Source organism: Monodelphis domestica, chromosome 1 (assembly GCF_027887165.1).
Source record: "Monodelphis domestica isolate mMonDom1 chromosome 1, mMonDom1.pri, whole genome shotgun sequence".
Taxonomy (NCBI): domain Eukaryota; kingdom Metazoa; phylum Chordata; class Mammalia; order Didelphimorphia; family Didelphidae; genus Monodelphis; species Monodelphis domestica.
In genome coordinates this window covers 155,527,504-155,549,446 of record NC_077227.1, presented here as the reverse complement: position 1 = coordinate 155,549,446, position 21,943 = coordinate 155,527,504, and the positions used below count along the sequence as shown (strand labels likewise).

Below are 21,943 nucleotides of genomic sequence, written 5' to 3'. Positions count from 1 at the left end.
TTAAAAAAATGTAGTTTCAAGGGGACAGCTGGATTGAGATTGAGAGCTAGGCCTCTATAGGATGGGATGGGGAGATGGGAGGTCCTAGGTTCAAAGCTGATCTCAGACACTTCCTAGCTGTGTGACCCTGGGCAAGTCACTTCACCCCCATTGCCAGCCCTTATCACTCTTCTGCCTTGGAACTAATACACAGTAATAATTCCAAGGTGGAAGGTAAGGGTTTAAAAAAACAACAAACAAACAAAAAATTTAGTTTCATGTCCACACCCCAATAAGACTTCAGAGCATGTCACTCCCAGGTAATTTTAGACAGTACTTAACCTATCATTATTTTTAATCGGTCCAGAATTTAAAGGCCAAGAAAAGCACCAGGTTTCCTTAAATCCTAGACTGTGGAATAATTTCATGTTTTGATGAGTTTGGAGGACCATAATTTTGGAGCTGGGATTTATGCGTTATCTAGTACAAACAATAAAGTTAAGTGAGAACCCAAAAGTTCAGTGGCTTGCTTGTAGGTTACACAAGCAGTAAGTGGCCAAACTAGGAGAGGTTGTCTTATTCCAAATACAGAACTCAACCAAGTTGATTCTATCCACAAAGTAATTCCTTGATCCTAATTCTTTTTTTTTCCAAGTGGCAAGAACTTTTTAATAAATACTAAGGCAGTTATTTTGCTAATGAGATAAAATAATCTTTGAAGGAAAGCTTTAAATATGCATATACATCATATCTCACAAACACACATACACTTGTAAATGTATCACGATTAACTCTTTCAACATTTAATTTAAAAAATTTTTTTAATCAATTACATGTAAGCAAAAAAATTTTAACATTATAAAACATTTTTGAGTTCTAAATTCTCTCTTTCCCTTCCCTACTCCTAAGAAGGCAAGCAATTTGATATAGATTATACATGTGCAGCTATGTAAAACATGTCCATATTAGTCATTTTGCAAAAGAAAACATAGACCAAAAAAGCAAAAACAAGAATCATCTGCATTCAGACTCTACTAATCCTCAGTAGATGGATAGCATTTGTCATAAGAAATCCTTTGGAATTGTCTTGTATCATGGTATTGCTGAAAACAGCTAAGTCATTCACAGTTGATCATTGTACAAATAATGCTATTTTTGCTTACAATGTTCTCCTGGTTCTGATTATTTCACTGTATTAATTTCACATAAGTCTTTCCAAGTTTTCTGAAAATACCTTATTATTTCTTATAATGCAATAGCACTCCATCCTAACCTTATACCACTATTTTTTCAGCCAACTTCAGCCAACCGATGGACAACTCCTCTATTTCCAATTCTTTGCCACCACAAAAAGAGCTATTATAAGTATGTTTGGACATATAGGTCTTTTTCCTTTTTCTTTGCCTTTTTGAGGGGTATAGACCTAGTAGTATTATTGCTGAATCAAAGAGAATAACAGTTTTATAGCCCTTCAGGCTTGGCTCCATATTTTTTTCCAGAATGGTTAGATCAATTCATAATTCCACCAAGAGTGTAAAAGGGTCTCTATTTTTCCACACCCCCTTCAACAATTATCATTTTCCTTCTTTGTCAAATTAGTCAATCTGAAAGGTGGTACCTCAGAGCTGTTTTAATTTGCCTGTCTCTAATCAATAGTTATTTGGAATATTCTTTCATGACTACAGATAGCTTTGCTTTCTTCTGTAAATTTCTTGTTCATACCCTTTGACCATTTATCAATTGGAGAATGACTTTTAGTCTTATAAATTTGACTTGATTCCCTAAATTTAAGAAATAAGGCCTTTATCAGAAAAACTGGCTGTAAAATATTTCCCACTCAGTTTTCTGCCTTCCTTCTAATCTTAGCTGCATTGATTTTATTTGTGCTAAATCTTTTAAGTTTGATGTAATCGAAAGTATAAATTTTATATCCCATAATGCTTTCTGTTGTCTCGTCATAAATTCTTCCTTTATCAATAAATATCAGCCTTTGTGTCTAAGTCATGTACCCATTTTGACTTTATTTCAGTATACTACATGAAATGTTATGACCCCAGTTCTTCATAAATAGTTCTTGAATCCCTTTTTAGGAAACTTAACAATCATCACTCCAAATTACCTCAGAATGATCTTTATCTGTCTCTTTCCAGGAAAGTTCAGTCTGGTGGAAAGGATAACTGTCACAATCATTGAGTCTTGAGGTGGTAGGCACATTGTGGAAGCAGTTTACCTTGAGCCTCTTTATTTTTAAGATCTTTATAAATCTGGTGAACTTACAACTAAATTTAAATGAATAATGCCAATATTACCCAGTTAGAATGCAGTTTATTGATCTAGTTTTCACTTCTAGAAAAGTGGATATTAAGAACTAAATGCTTCAGAAAGTATAGAGAAAGGGTTTAAATGAGCATTTCCATGTGATTCAATTACATAGGAGAGTTCATTTTAGCAAAACTTCAGCATCACGCAATAGTTACAAACGAATACAATAACATTCTTCTGTAATTAAATTATTTTAGAGAAATGAATAGTTTAGTACCAGTTACCTCAAGGCTCATTGGCTGTGACAGCTATTTTTTTTTTTACCAGACTGAACTGGATAAGAGCAGGCAAAAAGGTGATTCTGGGGTGATTTGGAGGGATAATCCTTAGGTCTCCTGGACAGGGATTCAAGAACCATTCATGAAGAACTGGAGTCAGAGGATTCCTTAAAGGATTGAATCAGCGTGGTTGAGTTCTACGTTTGGAATAAGAAGACCTCAAGTCGAACCCTGGCTCAGCCATATACTCATGTCACTTAACTTTTGGGGTTTCACTCATCTATATGAGGTCGGACTAGATAACCTATAAAATCCAACTCTAAAATTATGATTCTCCCAAACTCATCAGAACGTGAAATTGTACCACAGTTTAGCAAGAGATACACTGAAATGAACTGCAAGCTGTCACTGCTTGCTGTATGATTTAAAAATGAACAAAAACCCTTAAATATCTCCAACTTAGCAATTCAAACCCTAGGAAAACTGAATATCAAAAAAAATTCTAGAAAGTACTGAAAAGCACTGAAAAACATATATACATTTTAAAATACTCGTTCATTTTTTAAAAAGCGAATAAATTTCAATATCAACATCAACTATAACAACTGTCCTCACAGGACCGCTTTAAAGGATTCCTAGGGGTTATTCTGGATACCATCTTCCTTCTACTGGAAAGAATTTCTATTAGATCCCACTGGAAGATTCAATCCAGCAAATCAGTAACGTGTCGGACTATAACTCCCAGCAGGCTGTCTGGAATCTACACCGCCGTTTTTCCAATCGCAGGATATGAGATTCGCCTACTCCGGCGAATGGCCTGGCGGGATTTGTAGTTCCTAAATCGAGTGTTGGGTACGCGAGATCACGTGCGCAGGTGCCCGCCCCTTCTCCTTTCCTACTCCCCCTCACGTTGGTCTCACGCATCCCACCGCTCCGTCGGCGCGTGCCCACGCTTTTCCCCTTCCCCCCCTGGCATCCCAGGGCGCAGGCGCGCGCACGCTCCCGGGCCCGGTGGGCGGGAGGGGGGTGGGGGGAGGAGGGGAAGAGTGGGGTGGGGGGTGTGGTTAGATATCTACCCGGCGGAGCCGGCGGCTGTGGGGCGCGAAGAGCTGAGCGGCCTAGTGACTAGGCGAGGAGGCTCTGCACTGAACCCGGGGCGGGTGAGGGTGGCCGGAGCCGAGCCGGAGCGGACGATCGGGCGGGGAAAGCGGCCAAGGCCGGGAAGCGGCGGCTGGAGGGCGGCCTGCGGGGCAGCCCCGGCCTAGGCCCGGCGGAGATGTCCGGCTGCTGCGCTTGTACCTGCGCGGCCGCGCGACTCATCACCTCCTCGCTCGGCTCCGCGCAGAGAGGTAACAAAGTAGTCCCTCTTCCCTCTTTCCCAACCTTGCGGCGGGAGATGACTCGCTCGCTCCGGGACTTGTTTGCCCGCCTGACAGTGGGATCTTCCCTATTCAGGGAACAAGGCCTTTTTCCCCCTTGGACGGTGGGGAGATGTTTACCCTCGCCTGTCCTCCCTCCTCCTGGGTGTGCAGACGCTCTCCCTTCTGATGAGGGGGCTCTGAAGTGAATCTTCTTGTTTTCCATCGTGCCCTACCGGGAAGACTCTTGGGGCTAAGGCTGCTTGAATGCGACTGAAGAAAACAGGGACCTTAGGGTCACTAGGGCGGGGAAACCGAGAAAGCTTTAAAGGCAAACATTCTGGGCCAGGTTCCACCGCCTCCTCTCCCAAGACCCCCGAGGTTCCCACGTAGGATATGTTAGCGAACTTGACCGTGAGGGAGGAAGCGGAGGGAGTGTGTGCTTGGTAGCGTGAGGACCCGAGTTAATATCCCTTGGTGGGGGTTGGGGGGTGGTAATTTATCAGTATCCGGAGGCTTCTGCCCTGACTGGGCTTCCTCCCTAGCAGTCGCTGTGCAACCTCGGGGGCATAGGCCGCTTTGAGGGCCTCCCAGGTCATGTCCCTGTCATTGTGTTGTATCCTGGCACATACGTACACGTAAACAAGCATCACAATACTTTACTGATCCCGTGATCTCTTGGGGAAACTGATCCAAGAAGTAGCTTTGCTGACTTTAAGAATAAGTTCCGACAGAACAGGAAAATTTCCCCTTGTAATTTTCTCCTCGGGGGGAGGGGGGAAGGAAGAGAGAATATTATCTTTTTTGAATATTGGCCAAGTTTTCATAAGTAGACAGCCGTGTGTCCATCCCCTCCTCCCCCCACCCCCGGTAGTAGGGACGTGGTTGGTCAGCAAGTGATTTTTTTTCCCTCCTGTGTAAAAGAGGTGGGACTGCAGCCAAAAAGCGCTTCTTGAACAAGTTTGTCCATTTCACTTCAAAGTAAATGAGGTCTACAACTTAATAATTATCACTTCCTACCTTTCAAGATAGATTTGTAATCATGTTAATTTTTTTTTTAATTCTAGAGAAGTAAAAAGTTCTTCCGTTTTCTGTGGAATAACTTTAATAGAAATTTTAGTAACAGTTGCTCAATCATAATATGCAATATGGCTTAGGCCTGTATTTTGTTGTGTCTAAATTTGGTTACAGATTATTGATCTCAACAGGTAAAAAATTCCCAGTTCCAGGAATCAATTTTGTAACTACAAGTAATTGAGAGACAGCCTGGTATTTAGATTGCTTGACTCATTTCAGGAAATACTCTGAAAATAATATAATTTCAAAAGAGGGTGGTAAGAGGAGAGTGTAATTTTGTTCATGGACCTTTTAAAAACATTTCTGGGGGAAAAGGGGGATATTAGGATTCTTAGCGAAAATTAAAAGCATCTTTAGGAATTACTGAATATTAGTACTAATAACTAGTATTTACTTAATAATAACCAGACACTCTACAAATATCTCTTGATCTTCACCACACCTCTGGAGGTGTAGAGGGTATTATTATCCCCATTTTTTAACAGGAAACAGGCAAACAGGTTAAGTGACTTGCCTAGTCATACACAAACCTAGTAAGTGTCTGAGACAAGATTTCTACTCGGGTCCTTCTGCCTTCTGGCATATTTTTTAACAGGAAACAGGCAAACAGGTTAAGTGACTTGCCTAGTCATACACAAACCTAGTAAGTGTCTGAGACAAGATTTCTACTCAGGTCCTTCTGCCTTCTGGCTCAGCACTCTTTACACTGGGCCATTCTACTTACCAGTAGTTGTGTGAAATATAGAATCTTAAAGCTGTAAAAATGAAACGAAACAAAAAGTCTTAAAAATGTTATATAGGGCCACATTATGTTCAGACTTTGTAATTTTCTGATAAAGCAAAATATATTCATATCTACCAAAAATAATTTTTTAGGCTTAATCTTCATTTCAGTTTTCTAAAATAGTAAAGATTCTTTAAAGTTGGGATTGTGTCCTCAATAACCAATAGGATTGAATTTATAAACTTCAGGTATTAATTTTGTTATTTTGGGGGGAAGTAAAGTGAGTATGAAGTAGTGGACTCGGTGAAGTAGTAACATACTTCATATATTTTGTTGGTCATTTTAGGCCATTTTGATTTCTGAAGGGAACTTGAAAAATGGATTATTTGGTAGCCAATAATGACCATGACAACACAATGATTCATATATATCCCTCTTGAGAAAGGTAGGCGATGTTCACACTTGCCAGTCATAGTGTTGCTCAGACCAATAGGATTATGTTTATAATCAAATAAAAATGTTTCAGAATCTTGCTATAATGTTATTTGGCTGATCACTGATTTTTAATTTCGTTCCTATGTGATGGTGATGGTGAACCTATGGCATTGGTGCCAAAAGCAGCATGCAGAACACTTTCTTTGAGCACACAGCTGCCCCCTCCTGCCCCTCCCTTCCATTACTAAAAAGGTTGAGGAACTTGGGCAGAGCTGCCCCCCTCCCCCTCTCCACCATGCCTGACAACATTTTTTCACATCTCCCACCCTTCTGCCCAGCAGGCCCAATGGGAGCACACAGAGGGTAATTACGATGGGTGGCTCACCAGTGGCAGAGCTGGAGGAGAGCAGAGTGTTCCAGCTGCTCCCCTCTCCCTTTCTATGCTCACTGAGGACATTCCTCACTTCACCTACCCAGCAGATCAAATGGAGCATTTCCTCCTTCCCCTGTGTGGGGTAAGGGAGGGGTGGGTACACCCCAGCACTTGGTGAGGAGGAAGGTCATGGCACACAGTCTGAGGGGAACCAGCATGGCCCTCAGTCTGGGGGCTGGGGACAGGGCCCAGCACTTCATCTCTAAAAGGTCTAAAAGGTTTAAAAGGTTCTTCATTTCTATTGACTTAACTGCCCTAATGTTACTTCATCTGTCATGCTTTTACAGAATTATTAGTCCAGGTTTCACTATTGTCTTTTTTCTCTCATGCCTTAACTTGTCCAGAATTAAGCCTACAACTAAGTGAGAGGTATAGAATTTTATTTCTAGCTGAAGTAATGTATAAAATTTTAATGTTTTGTGTTTTAAAAATTGGTTTCAACTTTTACAAGTCAATATGTAATTTGCTTTCTAAAATATAGTTATCCAAGGATACAGTTCCCTCTCTTCCCAATGTTGAAAGCCAGTAATCCACTCCATTAAAAAAAAAAATTTCTGTAATTTCATTTGCATAGGGAATGTTGTATCAGTGCTAGATGGATTTAAAGTGACTTGCTCAAGGACACAACCATATATTAAGCAAGATTCAAAATAAACCCAGATCTTTCTGACTCTAAGGCAGACTTTATTTTTATTTTTATTTTTTTAAACCCTTACCTTCCATCTTAGACTCAATACTGTGTATTGGTTCTAAGGTAGAAGAGTGATAAGAACTAGGCAGTGGGGGTTTAGTGACTTGCCCAGGGTCACACAGCTAGGAAGTGTCTGAGGCCAGATTTGAACCTGGGACCTCCCATCTCTAGGCCTGGCTCTCAATCCACTGAGTCACCCAGCTGCCCCTAAGGCAGGCTTTTTATGATAATGGTCAAATTCAGATTTTTCTGAAACTCTTCTGTTTGACCTTTCTTCCCTAATCAAAGGTGGTCTGTGTAGCTTCTTAGGAAGTTACATGAAAATGTGAAGTTGTTCGGATACTTTTGCTAACATAAGTTTTACCTTGATTACAAGTGAACAAAGTGGAACAAAATGGAGAATGCTAAATCATCTCCATTTCTACTATAGCAAGCTGTTATTATTATCTTCTTGCCATTTGCCTCTTTAAACCATTGAACTAGTTAGAGATAACCCAATAAGCATTCAAAACTTTATTGAATCACCAAGAGTTTGGTCCATAGATGTTTATGCATTAGATTTTGTGGCCATGTCTGTTGGTGAAGAAACAATAATGTGGTCTGCATGGTGAGATTGACATCTTGAAATCACAGACCTTTCAAAGTATCAAAATAGAGAAAGAGATTTTAAGAGCTCAGAGCTTTGTTATGTATTCATAGTTCATCTAATGAATAAGATCTCATAAAAGTAGACCAAACTACTTTGGGGTAGAAATAAGAGGCATATACTTATTTACAAAATTGAGAATTATTTGTCCTTATTGAATATTGTTTGCAAGCAGCTTTTATATGGAAACCAAGTGCTTAATTAAGCAGTTTATTTGGTAACTTTACATCCTAAATGTGTACACTTAAAAAGTGTTGATCATAAAAGAACTTTATCCAGTTTTAGTTTTGTTTTTTGTATGCTTATAGAACATTTAAGAATTTCTTGCTTAGTATTTTAATTCTGGAATGATTAAAGATTAATTTATAATGTACTCACAATAATCTTTTAATCTAAAAGAATGTGTCCATAGTTGAGAATTACATAATTCAGTTGAACCCAAGAGAGTAAATGTTAAAAATTGATTCTCAAAATAAAATAATTTATTGGGATAAATGGTTTCTCCATTGTGCCTTTCTCTATTTAAAAAAGTTATGTAAAGAGTGGCCTTGGGAAATACAAAAATACATACTACAAAATATATCCTTATTTTGGGCCATACTTGTTTACATTTTTGATAGAAATTGATTTTTTAATTTCTCAAAAACTTGTGTTTATGAATATGAAATTTTATAGAGTATTTAATTTTAGAGGCTCTATCTAATGAAACAAATGACTAACTTCTGGCTTGATTAAATTGGAGTTACTGATTTAGAACTGGCCATTTGGATGTTAGTTTGATACAGCTTGTTTTTGACTAGATGTTAGTAGTCATGCTTGTTAAAACAGTACTACAACATGCTACTGGTATGGAGAGGAAGAGAAATTAAAATTTGAAATTAAAAAAATCTCATAGGTAATATTTTGGATAAGTATTTTGGATAAAAAAGTTGAATTGGTCCTACAGTAAATTCTTTATCCCAAAGGACAATCTTTTCTCTTTATAAAACAGGGTTTTTCTACTTACAAGGATCATTAATGTGATTTATTATTTTTCTTAAATCTCTTTGAGTGAGGGTCTCTTGAGGAGTTATACTATGCCATTTTTTCTAATAAATTAATTACTATATCTTTCTGAAATTGCCTTTTTAATTGCTTTTAAGCACATGAAAAATTATGTGTGTGTGTTCATTTTTTACTGTGAAGAAAATTACTTGTGTTCTAAATTAGTAAGATCTTAGAATTTGTTAATTATTTTGCTTTAAGATTAATTGAAAATATATAAAAATAGTCCAGATAATAAACCACTCAAAACATTTAAATTACAAAACCTCAATTACAATTAGTAATTTATAAGTTTTAGGATTTTATGTAATGCTTTTTAGCTTGGATATTTATTAGACCTATTTTGCTAGGCCTATTATGTACTGGAGGGAGGAGTTGTTAATATTTAGCTTAAAGTTCATCCAGATTGTCTACCTTAAGTTTTTGTTCAGCATTAATAGAAACATTTATGCAGTATTTGTTTAGGGGCAAAGATAGGAATATAATTATTAGCACAGTGATTTTCAAACCCCTTTACACTCTCAAATTATTAAGATCCTCTTCCCCCCAAAATTTGCTTTTTAAAAATAAGGTTTCGGGCTATGCCCTTTGATATTTATAGTATTAGAATTTGAAATTGGGGCAGCTAGGTTATGCATTTGATAAAGTACTAGGCCTGGAGTCAAGACCCGATTTCAAATCTTGCCTTAGATGCCTCTTAGCTAAGTGAGTGATCCTGGCCAAGGTGTTTCTTAATCCCTATGTGCCTTGGTTTCCCCACCTGTAAAATGGAAATAATAGTAGCATCTAAACACCAGGGTTGTTGTGAGAATTAAATGAGATATAATAATTGTAAAACTCTTAGCACACATGAAAAAATATTCTAAAATTTAAAAAAATTTAAAAATCCTTAGCACATAGTAACACTACATATTAGCTATTATTAAAACATCAGTGTTTATTATGAAAATAGTTTTTAGTGCAGGGAACCCCTGAGAAGGTTTCGGGAACCTCAGGATTCCTTGAGACATACTTATAGAACCACTACATTAGAGAAAAATGAAATTAAATAGAAAAGAATGCTCTTTAATCTAACTATCTATATTAGGCATTGGACAAATAATTCTTTTCAGTTTAAGGGCTCTGTATCTCAATCCTGTGTGTACTACTTGTTATGTTTGACCTTGGGCAAGTCATTGACCCTCACATGGGTTTCCTCATCTTTAAAAGTTGCTGCTTGCTCTAGAGGCTGTCAAATTCAAATAGAAATAAGGCTACCAATCATATATAAAGATCCTTGAGGGCCACATATTAACATTATTTATGTTATTGTATTTTTATTTATTCCATTTAATATTTCCCCATTACATTAAAAAAAAATTAAAACCCTTACCTTCTGCCTTAGAATGATAGAAGAGTGGTAAAGGCTAAGTAATTGGGGTTAAGTGACTTGCCCAGGGTCACTCAACTAGGTAGTATCTGAGACTAGATTTGAACCAGGACCTCCTGTTTCCAGACCTGGATCACTGAGCAACTACCCCTGGCCCCCATCCAATATTACATTTTAATCTGGTTCAGGCCTCTCTTGATTGACCTGTTTGATACCTCTGTTCTAGATGAACTTTAAGGGCCCTTCCAGCTCCAAATCTGTAATATTATGATCTACTTTGATTCACCTCAATTCAATAGCTATCAAGTGCACGTGCTCTCTCTCTCTCTCTCTCTCTCTCTCTCTCTCTCTCTCTCTCTCTCTCTCACACACACACACACACACACACACACATTCCAAACAGCTCTGAAAAATTAGTTACTTTGGTTAAAATACTTATTTCATTCATGCAAATACCACCAGTTTTTAAAAATTTGATGGTTTGAATTCATACACTTTATTTTTAAATCAATTGTTGGGTATAGATATATCTGGGAAGCATTTTGTTTGTATGCCCCAGATCCAGCTGGGGAAATAATAAAACTCAAACACAAATTTTACATTTTGAAGAAAAAATAAGAAATTGTTTGCAGGTTTTAGATCTTGCTTTGTCAAAAGATGATAGCCTCTGGATTTTAGCTGTTTAAAGATGAACTTTAGCTATGTCTTAACTATGTAGGTGAAGAACTGAAAATTTTATTCAGTTAACTAACTTTTGTGAATATAAATATAATGGGAACTGTTTTAGTAGGTTGAGATGTATTCTGTATCTTTTATTTTTAAACCCATGCTTTCTGTCTTAGCAATGTAAACCTTAAAATTCCTTAGAACACTAAGACAGAAGGACAAGGGCTTGGCAAACAGAGGGAAGGGACTTGCCTGCGTTGATACAGCTAGGACATGTCTGAGGCCAAGTTTGAACTCTTCTTGACTCCAGACCTGTCATTCTATCCACTGTACCACCAAGCTGCCCTTTTCTATACCTTTTAACAAGTTATAGATTGACTTTTCTAGATTATTAGGAATTACAGGAAGGGGATGTGTTCCAAAGATGCTTTGTCAGAAATGTCATTTTTGGAGGTAGAAATAATATAGGAGACATTTGACTACATTTTAGGATTGTAGTTTTATAGAGTACTCTGCCTCTTTATCTTGGAAAAGTTGAGATAGATCCTAGCTCCTTGATCTCAGCTCTTTTGGAATCTTTGCTTATTCAGTAATAGGTTGATCACACATGCTCAGGAAGCTGGCATCTCTATTTACTTTCAAGTGATGAGGTCATGCCAGGTCTGGAACTTTTTAACTAGGCTGAGTCCCAGCCCATTTTTGACAGTAGGCCTGTTCCTAAATGATGTCTTTATCACTGAATTGACTAGAAGGCCCCTCTGCTTTGTTTAAAAAAATAAATGCAACTTTATTATCTTCAGGTGATTCATTAACTTTGTATACCATGTCTGTGGGCTAACCAACTGTGTTTTATTTCCAGGTATTTCTTGTGGTCGAAGTCACTTCCCAGTTTTAGGAAGGTTGGGGACCTTTGAAACACAAGTTCTTCGAAGGACTCCTTTTAGGACTTTTTCAGAAACACCAGCATACTTTGCTTCAAAAGATGGGACTAGCAAGGATGGTTCAGGAGACGGAAATAAGGTAGTCATTGTATCTTTAATAGTGAACTTAGAACAACTTTTAAAAAACCCTTAAAAATGTGTGATAGTATATGGCAGTCTGGTTCTTTGGTAGGCTTTGCTTTTGTAGTTTTCTGAAGCTGAAATTAATTTGTTGATGAGAAAATAGATGATCAATGTTTTTATGTAAATATGTAGTATTTCATCTATATACTATATTTTATAAGCATGAATTTGAACCTACATTGACATAATACTGCAGAATGATACAAAAATTTAGACCTAGGTGAAATCTGCTTTTTAGCCAGTGTTATTATTTAACATTCTGGTTCTTAACATTATGCTGTACTTAAAACCAACTCCCAGCTAGTCCACTACAAATACAAATCCTCTCATCTTTTTTGTAGTTAATGAATATTTTCTAGTTGGTTGTTAACATATTGAGTTACTCTTTAGTTTCCAAATAGGATGATAGCATTTTTCCCTTCCTTTTGGGGCATATTTTGCCAGTGGCCATGCATTGATGCATTGGAGGGGAAATTGTTATCACTTGAACTGCCCCACCCTTTCTTGTAACAAAGATAAAAAGTAAAGAATGCATCTGTAATGTCTGATAGCACATCTCTTACAGCCTTTGGCTGAGAGGATAGATAGGGAGTTCATCATCAGTCTTCTTCAATCAAGAGTGGTCATTGTCTTTTAGTGTTATTTTCCTTCATATTTTTATGATTTTGTTTATATTCAAGTCTTATCAAGTTTCATTGAATTCCTCATTTTCCCCCTGACCTTCATATTATCATAATTAGTTCAGTTTTCCCTAAATGGGGATTATCTACTTTGTTTCCTATTTTTATCACAAAATGCTTTAAGTACTTAAAAAGTTTATTTGTCCTTTGCTTTTTTAACATCATCAAAATTTTCCCCAGTTTCCGGCCCTACTCTGTCCTCTCTCAAAGAACCACCCCCATATAGTAATATTTTTTAAAGAGGAAAAAAAATCAGCAAAATTGATCAACAAATACAAAGTTTGAAAACATAGGCAATTTTGCATAGTTGTGAGCTGTCTCTCTCAGAAGGGGCATTTCTTCATCTTCTTTGTATCTATTACTTTGAACTGTGCTTATTTTTTGTAATTCTATGATATATGCAGTTTTACTTTCTTTGGAAGTTCTTTTCATTTACGTTGTTGTGGTCATCATGTGTAATGTTCTGGGCTTTGCTTCACTTTCTGTCAGTTCATGTAGACCTTTTCATTATTTTTCTTTATTCAGTTGTTTCTTATAGAACAATAATAATCCATTTCATTTATGTATACCACAATTCATTTAACCATTACCCACTTTATGGGTATCTACTGTGCTTGCAATTTTTTGCTATCACAAGAAATGCTGCTATAAATATTTTCATGATATAGTCATTTTCTTCTTGTACATGGGAATGTACTTGGGATTTAAACTAATAATGGAATCTCTAGGTCAAAGAGTGGACTTTTTAGGCACTTTATTTACAAAATTCCAAATTACTTACCAAAATTGTTGAACTTCTTTATAGCTCTGCCAGCAGTATGCCAGAATGTTCAATTTCCCACAACTTAATTGTATTTTTGACAGATTGCATTTTCCCCACATGTTGCATTGCTATTCTTTGTTAGACTCTGTAAGGAATTGGACTTATCTAAGATTGAAGAGCAAAAAGCACAGACTCCAATCTATCATGATACCACTTTGGCTCTACTATATTATCTAATAGTAACTATTTCCCATGTTTTTTGATCTTTTTAAAAATTTTCATTTAACAAAAAGCTATTTGCTTTTTCTTATGTTCTTCCCCTCTCCAACATGGGAGTGGGAACCCTCATAACATATATATATATATATATATATATATATATATATATATATATATTCCCACATTGGCTTTGTCAAAAAAAGTCTTATTTTGCATCCTGAGGCTATTACTTTTCTTTCAGGACACGGACAGAACACTCACTCTTCATTCTGCATTAGCTCATCACAGATTTTCCCAGGTTTCAGAAACTATCCCTTTCATAATTTTTTATGGTTTTATAATATCCTGCTAATACATTCATTTACCATAATATAGGGAAGCTATTCCTACATAGTTTCTATTTGCCATCACAAAAAGTTTTTGTACACGTGTGCCCTTTTAAAAATTTATTTGATTTCTTTAGGGTATAAGCCTAGTACTGGGTCAATTTAATAACATTGGGGGCATACTTCTGAATTCTCCCCCAATGTTTATTGAATACAGTGGCATACATTGAAAATAGAAAATACATATCACAAAGACAGATTATACAGTTCGCAGACTTGCGTTTTAGACAGATAAGATCTCTATTTGATGTCTTACAGATAGAAAAACATTTGATGCTTTCAAATACATGATTTCAGAAATTGCATTGAGTAGTGGCTAAAATTATGTGTACCTTTGACCCTAAGATCTCACTGGTAGGCCTCCATAAGGTCAACGAAAGAAAAAAGTTATAAATAAATAAGTAAATATTCACAGAAGCATTTTTTTGGGCAGGAAAAGACTAGAAATGAAGGTGCTCATTGCTTGGGAATATATAAGTAAATTGTGGCACATAAATATAATGGAATATTACTATCTTGTAGAAGACAATGAATATGAAACAAACATAGAAAGACATGAATTAATGCAGAATTATAAAGTTAAGAACCAGGAAAACAATATACACCATGACTATAACATAAACAGGAAGAAGAAAATGAAATAAAACACTGGAAAAGCCCTAAAAGAATGTTGAGAAATTATACTTCCTTTATTTTATTGGAGGAGTGGGGGTTCTGACTGTGTAATGTTGTATATACTGTTAGATACAATTGGTTGGTTTTGTAGAGTCTTTTTTTTTTCTTTTTAACCAGAGAAGACTTATGAGATTGAGGAGGGAGAGGGATATATTCAGAAATGAAAGTGATTAACTGGCATCACAAAAAAAATAAAGTGAAATTGACAAGTCTAACATCAGATTGTATAAACTTCCTAAGTCAGTTTTACACATTTGAGATCTAGAAATTAGAATAAAAATATTAGTGTATTTAACAATGTTATTTGTATAAACATAGTGTCAAGCTATATATAAAATAATTGCATGAAATGTAACAATTTACTTCCTTTTTCTCCTCAAACATTAGAAACCAGTGAGTGAAGGAGGCAGTAAAAAATCAAGCTCTGGGAATTCTGGGAAAGGAGGAAACCAGCTGAGATGTCCAAAATGTGGTGATCTCTGCACACATGTAGAGACTTTTGTGTGTAAGTATCAACATAATTACCTTTTATACTGTCCTTTCCTCTCTTCTTCCTTCTTTAACATTGCCATTCCTATAAATTAATTGCAGTGATATAGAAACTAGAACTATTTTCTTATTACACCATTTAAAATAATCAGTGTTATAAATACTTAATATTCGTCATAGTAGTATAGAGCACAGGTGCCACATTCATCTCAGATTTACCCTGTGAAAATATACCTGGAAAATGTTTAACAAAATAAATAAAAATACAGTATAACATAGATAATATTAATTTGTGATTTTCTAAGTCAATATATGCCACATGTGGGGTTTCACCTGACCAGCAGGGCCCACACAGGAAAGGGGTTCTCCTTTGTGATAGGGACCCGAGGAGAGGTAGGGAATCGGGGAACCAGGGTGAAGAATGACAGACACCGACAAGTCAGAGTTTGAATAGGGCAGGCAAACCCCTATGATATTCTCCTTGGAAGGAAAATATGAGGATCAATGGAATACGAGGTTGAGAAGGAGATTAGGGCAGAGAATACATAGCCTTGAAAGAGAATGAGAAAAAGGAAAAGGGATCAGGAGCAGAGCAGAGATCCAAGAAAGGGGAGAGGAAGTTCCAAGAGGAAATTCATGGGGCCCACCTTCTACTTTTATTGCTGCGGGACCAGGGAGGTGTTTCCAATCCTGTAACAATCACTTCACAAAGCATAGACAGTCATGATTGGTTGGCAAGGTAGAGGTAACACCTTTTGGGCGTGTACATTTCAAACCCTGCTTTTCTGGAGGAATGTGATTCCGAGCATGTTAATGAGTTTGTCCTAGGCAAGGGCCTCATGGCCAGGTCAAGATTACATTCACAAACATCAGAGTATAACCTTGTGTCTGAAGACACAGTAACCATACAATCATTTATATTTCATAGATGTGAATATGCTTGGAATGCTACAATATTGTAATCAGAGATCTGATTCTATTTGCGTTTTACACCACTAGTATAGAGAATAGTTTAAGACCCTTGATTACTAACTTTATTTTTGTCTTTAATTTTTTTTATGTGACATAAGTCTAACCTTTAATTCAAGAATACACTTAAGTAGGCGTTAATTCATTAAACAAGAATTATTGAATACCTTCTATGTATATTGAAGGCATTGATATGTCCTAGGAGTTAGGTGGATGCAAATGTGAGTGACTGATTGGAGTCCCTGAGGAATTTTAAATATACTAAGATATGAAGCACCTATGAAATATAAGATAGTTTGTAATGAGTGACATAAAAGTAATATAGAGAATAGGAAAATGGAGACTTATTGCTAATGAGCAGAAGCAAAAAATCATATTTTTATAAATACTATTAGTTTTCCAAATGCAAAGATGCTGTTACTCAGTGTTATTTCTTGTGCCAGATGTCATATTTACCAGCAGTACTTAGCTAATGTCAGTAATTCAAAAAAGTGATTCAGATGGCACCACCATACTCACCTTCCCCTTTTTCATTGTTCGAGTGTAAGAATGTTGAAGAACTTGTCAAGCTTTTGAGTCTAGGATGATTAATAGGAAAAAAATTCTAAAGACTCAACACTACCACTACCATCTCCATTAGTTCCAACATTCATATTTTGTAATTAAATAAAATTGTTATTTTTAAAAGCATAAAATTCTCATTTAAAGAAGAAATATATATGCATTATGTTTTTATAATCTCAAAAGACCCTGATAATTAAAAACTACAACCAAAAGGTTGATGCTTACTTTTTCCTAAACCTGTAAAGGAAAATCCTCAGTGGGAATGAGACTCAGAATTCTTCTTTTTAATAAACTCTTAGTTTCTATCTTGGGCAATCAAGGTTAAGTGATTTGCCCATGGTCATAGCTAGGAAGTATCTGAGGTCAGATTTGAACCCAGGTCCTCCTGACTTCAGGCCCTATCCACTGTACCCCCAAAATTCTTTTTTTTTTTTAACTCTTGCCTTCTGTCTTAGAACCAATACTAAGTAGCGGTTCCAAGGCAGATGAACATTAAGGGCAGTTGAAGTTAAGTGATTTGCCTAGGGTTGCAGAGCTAGAAAATGTCTGAGGTTAGAGTTGAACCCAGGACCTTCCATCTCTAGGCCTGGCTCTCTATCCACTGAGCCACCTAGCTGCCCCTAAAATTAAATTTTAAGACAGTGTGATATCAGCACAGAACTTAGTCATGAGACATAGTCTTCATCTGTGCTCTTGGATAATTTGCTTAAACTTCCTGTGCTTCAGCCTTTTCACCTGGAAAGTGGGGTAGTAAAAATTTAAATGATCTGTAAGGACTCTTTTAGAACTGCTACCATATAATTCTTCTCTTTGAGATCAGCATAAGAAGTCTTTACTTTTGAAATTGGTGCAGAAAGTTTTCTCCCTTTTATGATTTTGGTGGCATATTGCTGTGCCCTGGAGGAATAGGGGAAAGCATCAATATGAATAGATTAAAGTTAAGATCATCAGATTCAAAATGATTCTATTTGTAATGGTGGTTTTATGTAGTTTTTTGTTGTTTTAGTATGAATGCCTTTGTCTTAAGAGAAGTTTCTAAGTTTCATAGACCTAGAAAATAACTCCTGTTTTCTGAAGTCATTTGCAAAGAGATATGTACAAAAGAATGGACATTGAATGTTAAATGAGATATTCAGAAAACTATATTCTTAGATTCATCTTGAATTTTTAAAAATATGATTTTGAACATTTCACTTTGAAGGGATCCTTTCTCTTGTTTCATGGCAGCTATTTTTACTGAGTTCTGTGGAATCTACAGTAACTTGAAAAGTTGAGGAATCACACTGTTTAGTTACATACTATTTAAATAGTGTAGATTCCATGTATGTTTATTACCCTTTGGTGGACTAGTTGAAGTGAGAGTTGGTGTTTTGTGGATGACTGACTAGAGTAGTCAAGAATTACTGCAAAATCCCTTGCTCAAAACTATCTCCTTACATTCCCACTAGTTTTAGCTACATTTGGGGTAATAAGTTCTTCTTATTAACATTTTTGACTTTCACGTCTTAGTATCAAAGGGGAAAGAACAGTGGAGAAGAAGGGGAAAGGGGGAAGAGCTGTCTTTAATATAGGGTTGTTGTTTTTTAAACCCTTACCTTCCACCTTAGAATCAATACTGTGTATTGGTTCCAAGGCAGAAGAGTAGTACGGGCTAGGCAGTGGAGGGTAAATGACTTGCCCAGGGTCACACAGCTAGGAAGTGTCTGAGGTCAGATTTGAACCTACGACCTCCCATCTTGAGGCCTGGCTCTCAATCCACTGAGCTACCCAGTTGCCCCCTAATATAGATAATTTTAAGGGATCTCTAGAATTTATTCCTTATGAGTGGACCCATAATACCTCATGCATCATTATTTTAAATTAGAAATAAGATAATATGGATATAAGCAATAGCATGGAAGCACAGAAAGAGAAGCTAAGAGTAAATAAAAATGAACATAAAGAATAATACATAAAATTTGCTTTTATTTTAAATTTATGACTAATTTTTAGCTTTTTTCAGTTATGTAGAACATTGTTTAAAATTTTAAATATTAGTCTAGCATTGAAATTCTTTTTTTAATCTGCAAAAATGTTGAATTTTAGGGGGATAATTATGCCCATGACATCCCTTTCAAATTGTTATTCTTCAGTAAATTTCCATCTTCTGAATTTAAAAGAAATTATTTTTTTTCACTTATTTTCTCTTCCTATATCCTCCTTTTTAACAGATATGGATTTTAGTCTGTACCCTGAATCTGCCTCTTATCTGTCCAGAAGTGGACAGCATATTTAAATCCTCAAACTTTGATTTAAAAAGTTGAAATATAGATGTTTTCTTTGGGAGTAAGTGTTTTTAGAAAAGTTTTAGAAGTTTTGAAGTTGTACTCCTAAATTTAAGACAGAAGAAACTCTCCCTTAGCAATTCTTGACTCAAAAGTTTTCTAGACATTTAACTAAACACCTGCTCTATGTAAGGTGCTGTAAAAAATAGACTCGAATACAGGACTACAATCCCCACGAGCCTTTGCTCCACTTCCCCAGAATGCCTTGTAATCTCACCTGGGCCGAGATCGAGAAGGTATTTAAGCTGATTCAAAGGCTTTTGAGGGCTCTCTCTCTTGGCTCTTTTTGGACTTCCATTTTGGAGCAGGCGGTCTCTTGTGTGATGTGAGGTTATTTTGTCTAGGCCTCTGGCCTAGGCACATGTTTCTTACTTGTATATTCTTTTGCTGGATCACAGAGATGAACAACCAACACACTCTCTCTTGACTCAAGGGGCTTATAAATAACATCATGGAGGGTGAGGCTGAGGTGACTAAATTAATGTATAATTTCAGAGTTTTTCTTTATTTAAAATTTTAGTCCATTTGAAACTTTTGGTTGATTTAGTGGAACTTTCTTTAGTGGCCTTCAATAGCAAGTTCATGATTGTTTGGAATTTCAATAAAGAAATCTCACAAGCTCTGACGAGCATGTTCAATCTTGTTCTGTCTTTGATGCTATAGAAAACTTACAGTGATGGTTTGTGGAGAAATGCTTCTTTGAATAAGCATGAAATTCAAAGTTTTCATTGTTCTTTTTTTAACATTATTGAATATAAGATACTTGGAAAATCATTTCAAGGAATATACTTTTACATTTTACAAAATCATTAATGAATTTCATTTAAATTTTTAATAAATATAAATGAGATGTTAAAATTTAATTCCTTTCCCCTTAAGTATTCTGTTAAACAAAATATTTTATTTTGATATTTAAAGATTGATCTCTGTGATGTATAGGTGTTGGTAATCAGAAGGGGAACCAGAAAACAACAGGCACAAATGAAACACACAAAATCTTCTCTCTGTTAGATGGAATATATTTTAAAATCCATTTCAGTGTTAAATTTTAGTTCAGGTAAAAATCAAATAAACTCGGTCAGTAAACAAACAGTTGTGTCATACTGGTGTTGCACTTTACCTTTGACCCAGTTTCCCTTAGAACAGGGTATTTTGCTCTGCCTTTCTTGGGCAGGCAGATTTTCTTGTCACACAGTTTGAAACCAAGAGAAACTCTAGAAGTTTTTAATTCTTCACATTGGTTACCTTCAAAATTCATTGTAAATAAGTGCCTCATTTCAAGATGAGGACAACTGCCCTTTGGAAAAGTTGTTAGCAATTTGGAAAATGTATATGGATATTTTGTTGACTTTTTCTTTTTATTAAATGATTATTGTATTATCACCTTGGGATTTAAAAAAGAAGTTGAAAAATAACTAACCCATTTTCTTGAGTTTATAATTTTGCCATTGAAAATTTATTAAGTATATTAAAAAATGAATTTTTGAAAGTGATCCTGTATCTAAGACTGAAAATATAAACCAAAATTACATTCCTACAAACATTTGTTTTCTAAATTTGAAAGCTTAATCTTTCATTTATTTTCATTTGAATTATTATGTGACTATTTAGGTGTGTTGCTAATTTATTTTTTCCTAAAATACATAATACAGATATTATTAAAGATAAATTTGTAGTTTTTCCAAAAGGAAAAAAAGATTCCCTCTAGTTATCTAGAATTTATCAGCATTGGCAGTTAACAATGTTATACAAAAACATCAAGAAAGGGTAGACTTCTTATTTTCAGATGATTGATGATCCTAATGTCCCTGACTACCAAAAAGGTTAAATGGAGAGGGAAGAGGATTATGTTGGGCATGGGGAGGGATAAAATCATGTGGGTTTCTGACTGTGTTCTAAAATCTTGTAGACACATTGATTTAGTTATTGTTATAGATTATCTATTCCTATGTTTTCCTTTAGTGTGAACATAATTTTTAGTTGATTTTATCTTTCTGGGTTGTATAGTCCCATAGCAGAGGGCATGATATATAAATAAGTACAGTTTAGAACTAAAAAAATCTTTTCTTTCAGCTTTCCAGGCTTGTCTTGGATTATCATCAGCTTGATTTTTTTGAAATTCAAATAGAATTGAGTGATATACTTGGTATTGAGATTGAACTGTCTTAGTCATACTTGGTATTTATATTTCTTCTTGTCACTGGTTATTTTATTTCATGTCTCCCTCTTTTAAACTGTAATTTTAGGTCAAAAGAATAAGGGATTAAATAGTGAAATAAGGATTGAAATGATAATGGTTATTTAAAGTTAGATGATTCATAAATGTTCACATTTGAATTCCTAGATCATATTATATGCCTTTTTGCATTTTTACATGTGAAATGGGCTTCATCTGTACTTTACTACTTTCAAAACTTGACAACTTCAGAATTTTAACAGCATCTGAGTTGTTATGGTACTTTGTCAAAATACCATGTCCTAGTGACTTATTTTCAGCTTTTTAACAAACCAACAACACATTTTATTACATTACTCAGGCACAAATATGTAGATACAAATTTCATAAAAATTTATGAATTTGACATAATTCTTGTAGAAAAGATTTGCCCAGATTTACCATGGCTTCATATTTATTTACTAAACTCGTCTATTTTAATAGTTTCTTTAGTATGTATGATACCTTGAACTAATGATTTTTCATCTTAGGCCCTTTTGCTGCTAGTGAGTAGGCTTTCAGGGCACTCTTGGTCAGGGGTATAACTTTCATTTATATCGAGTTCGTAAGGTAAAATAATTGCTACTTGAATAATTTCTCTTTTATTTGCCCCTGTTCACCTTTTTTCTTTCA

The 21,943-nt window shown here is 35.7% G+C and overlaps 1 protein-coding gene across 2 annotated transcripts in view; it reads left to right on the top strand.

Moving 5' to 3' along the window:
* Positions 1-767: 767 nt before the first annotated feature.
* CLPX (caseinolytic mitochondrial matrix peptidase chaperone subunit X) overlaps positions 768-21,943 on the top strand; it is a 47,189-nt gene continuing 26,013 nt past the window's right edge. For both annotated transcript variants that reach the window (XM_001367006.5, XM_056808541.1), the window contains exons 1-3: positions 768-3,868; positions 11,822-11,982; positions 15,137-15,254. In XM_001367006.5, coding sequence (XP_001367043.1) covers positions 3,796-3,868; positions 11,822-11,982; positions 15,137-15,254 — 352 coding nt within the window. In that variant the 5' untranslated portion in view covers positions 768-3,795. The remainder of the gene's footprint in view (positions 3,869-11,821; positions 11,983-15,136; positions 15,255-21,943) is intronic.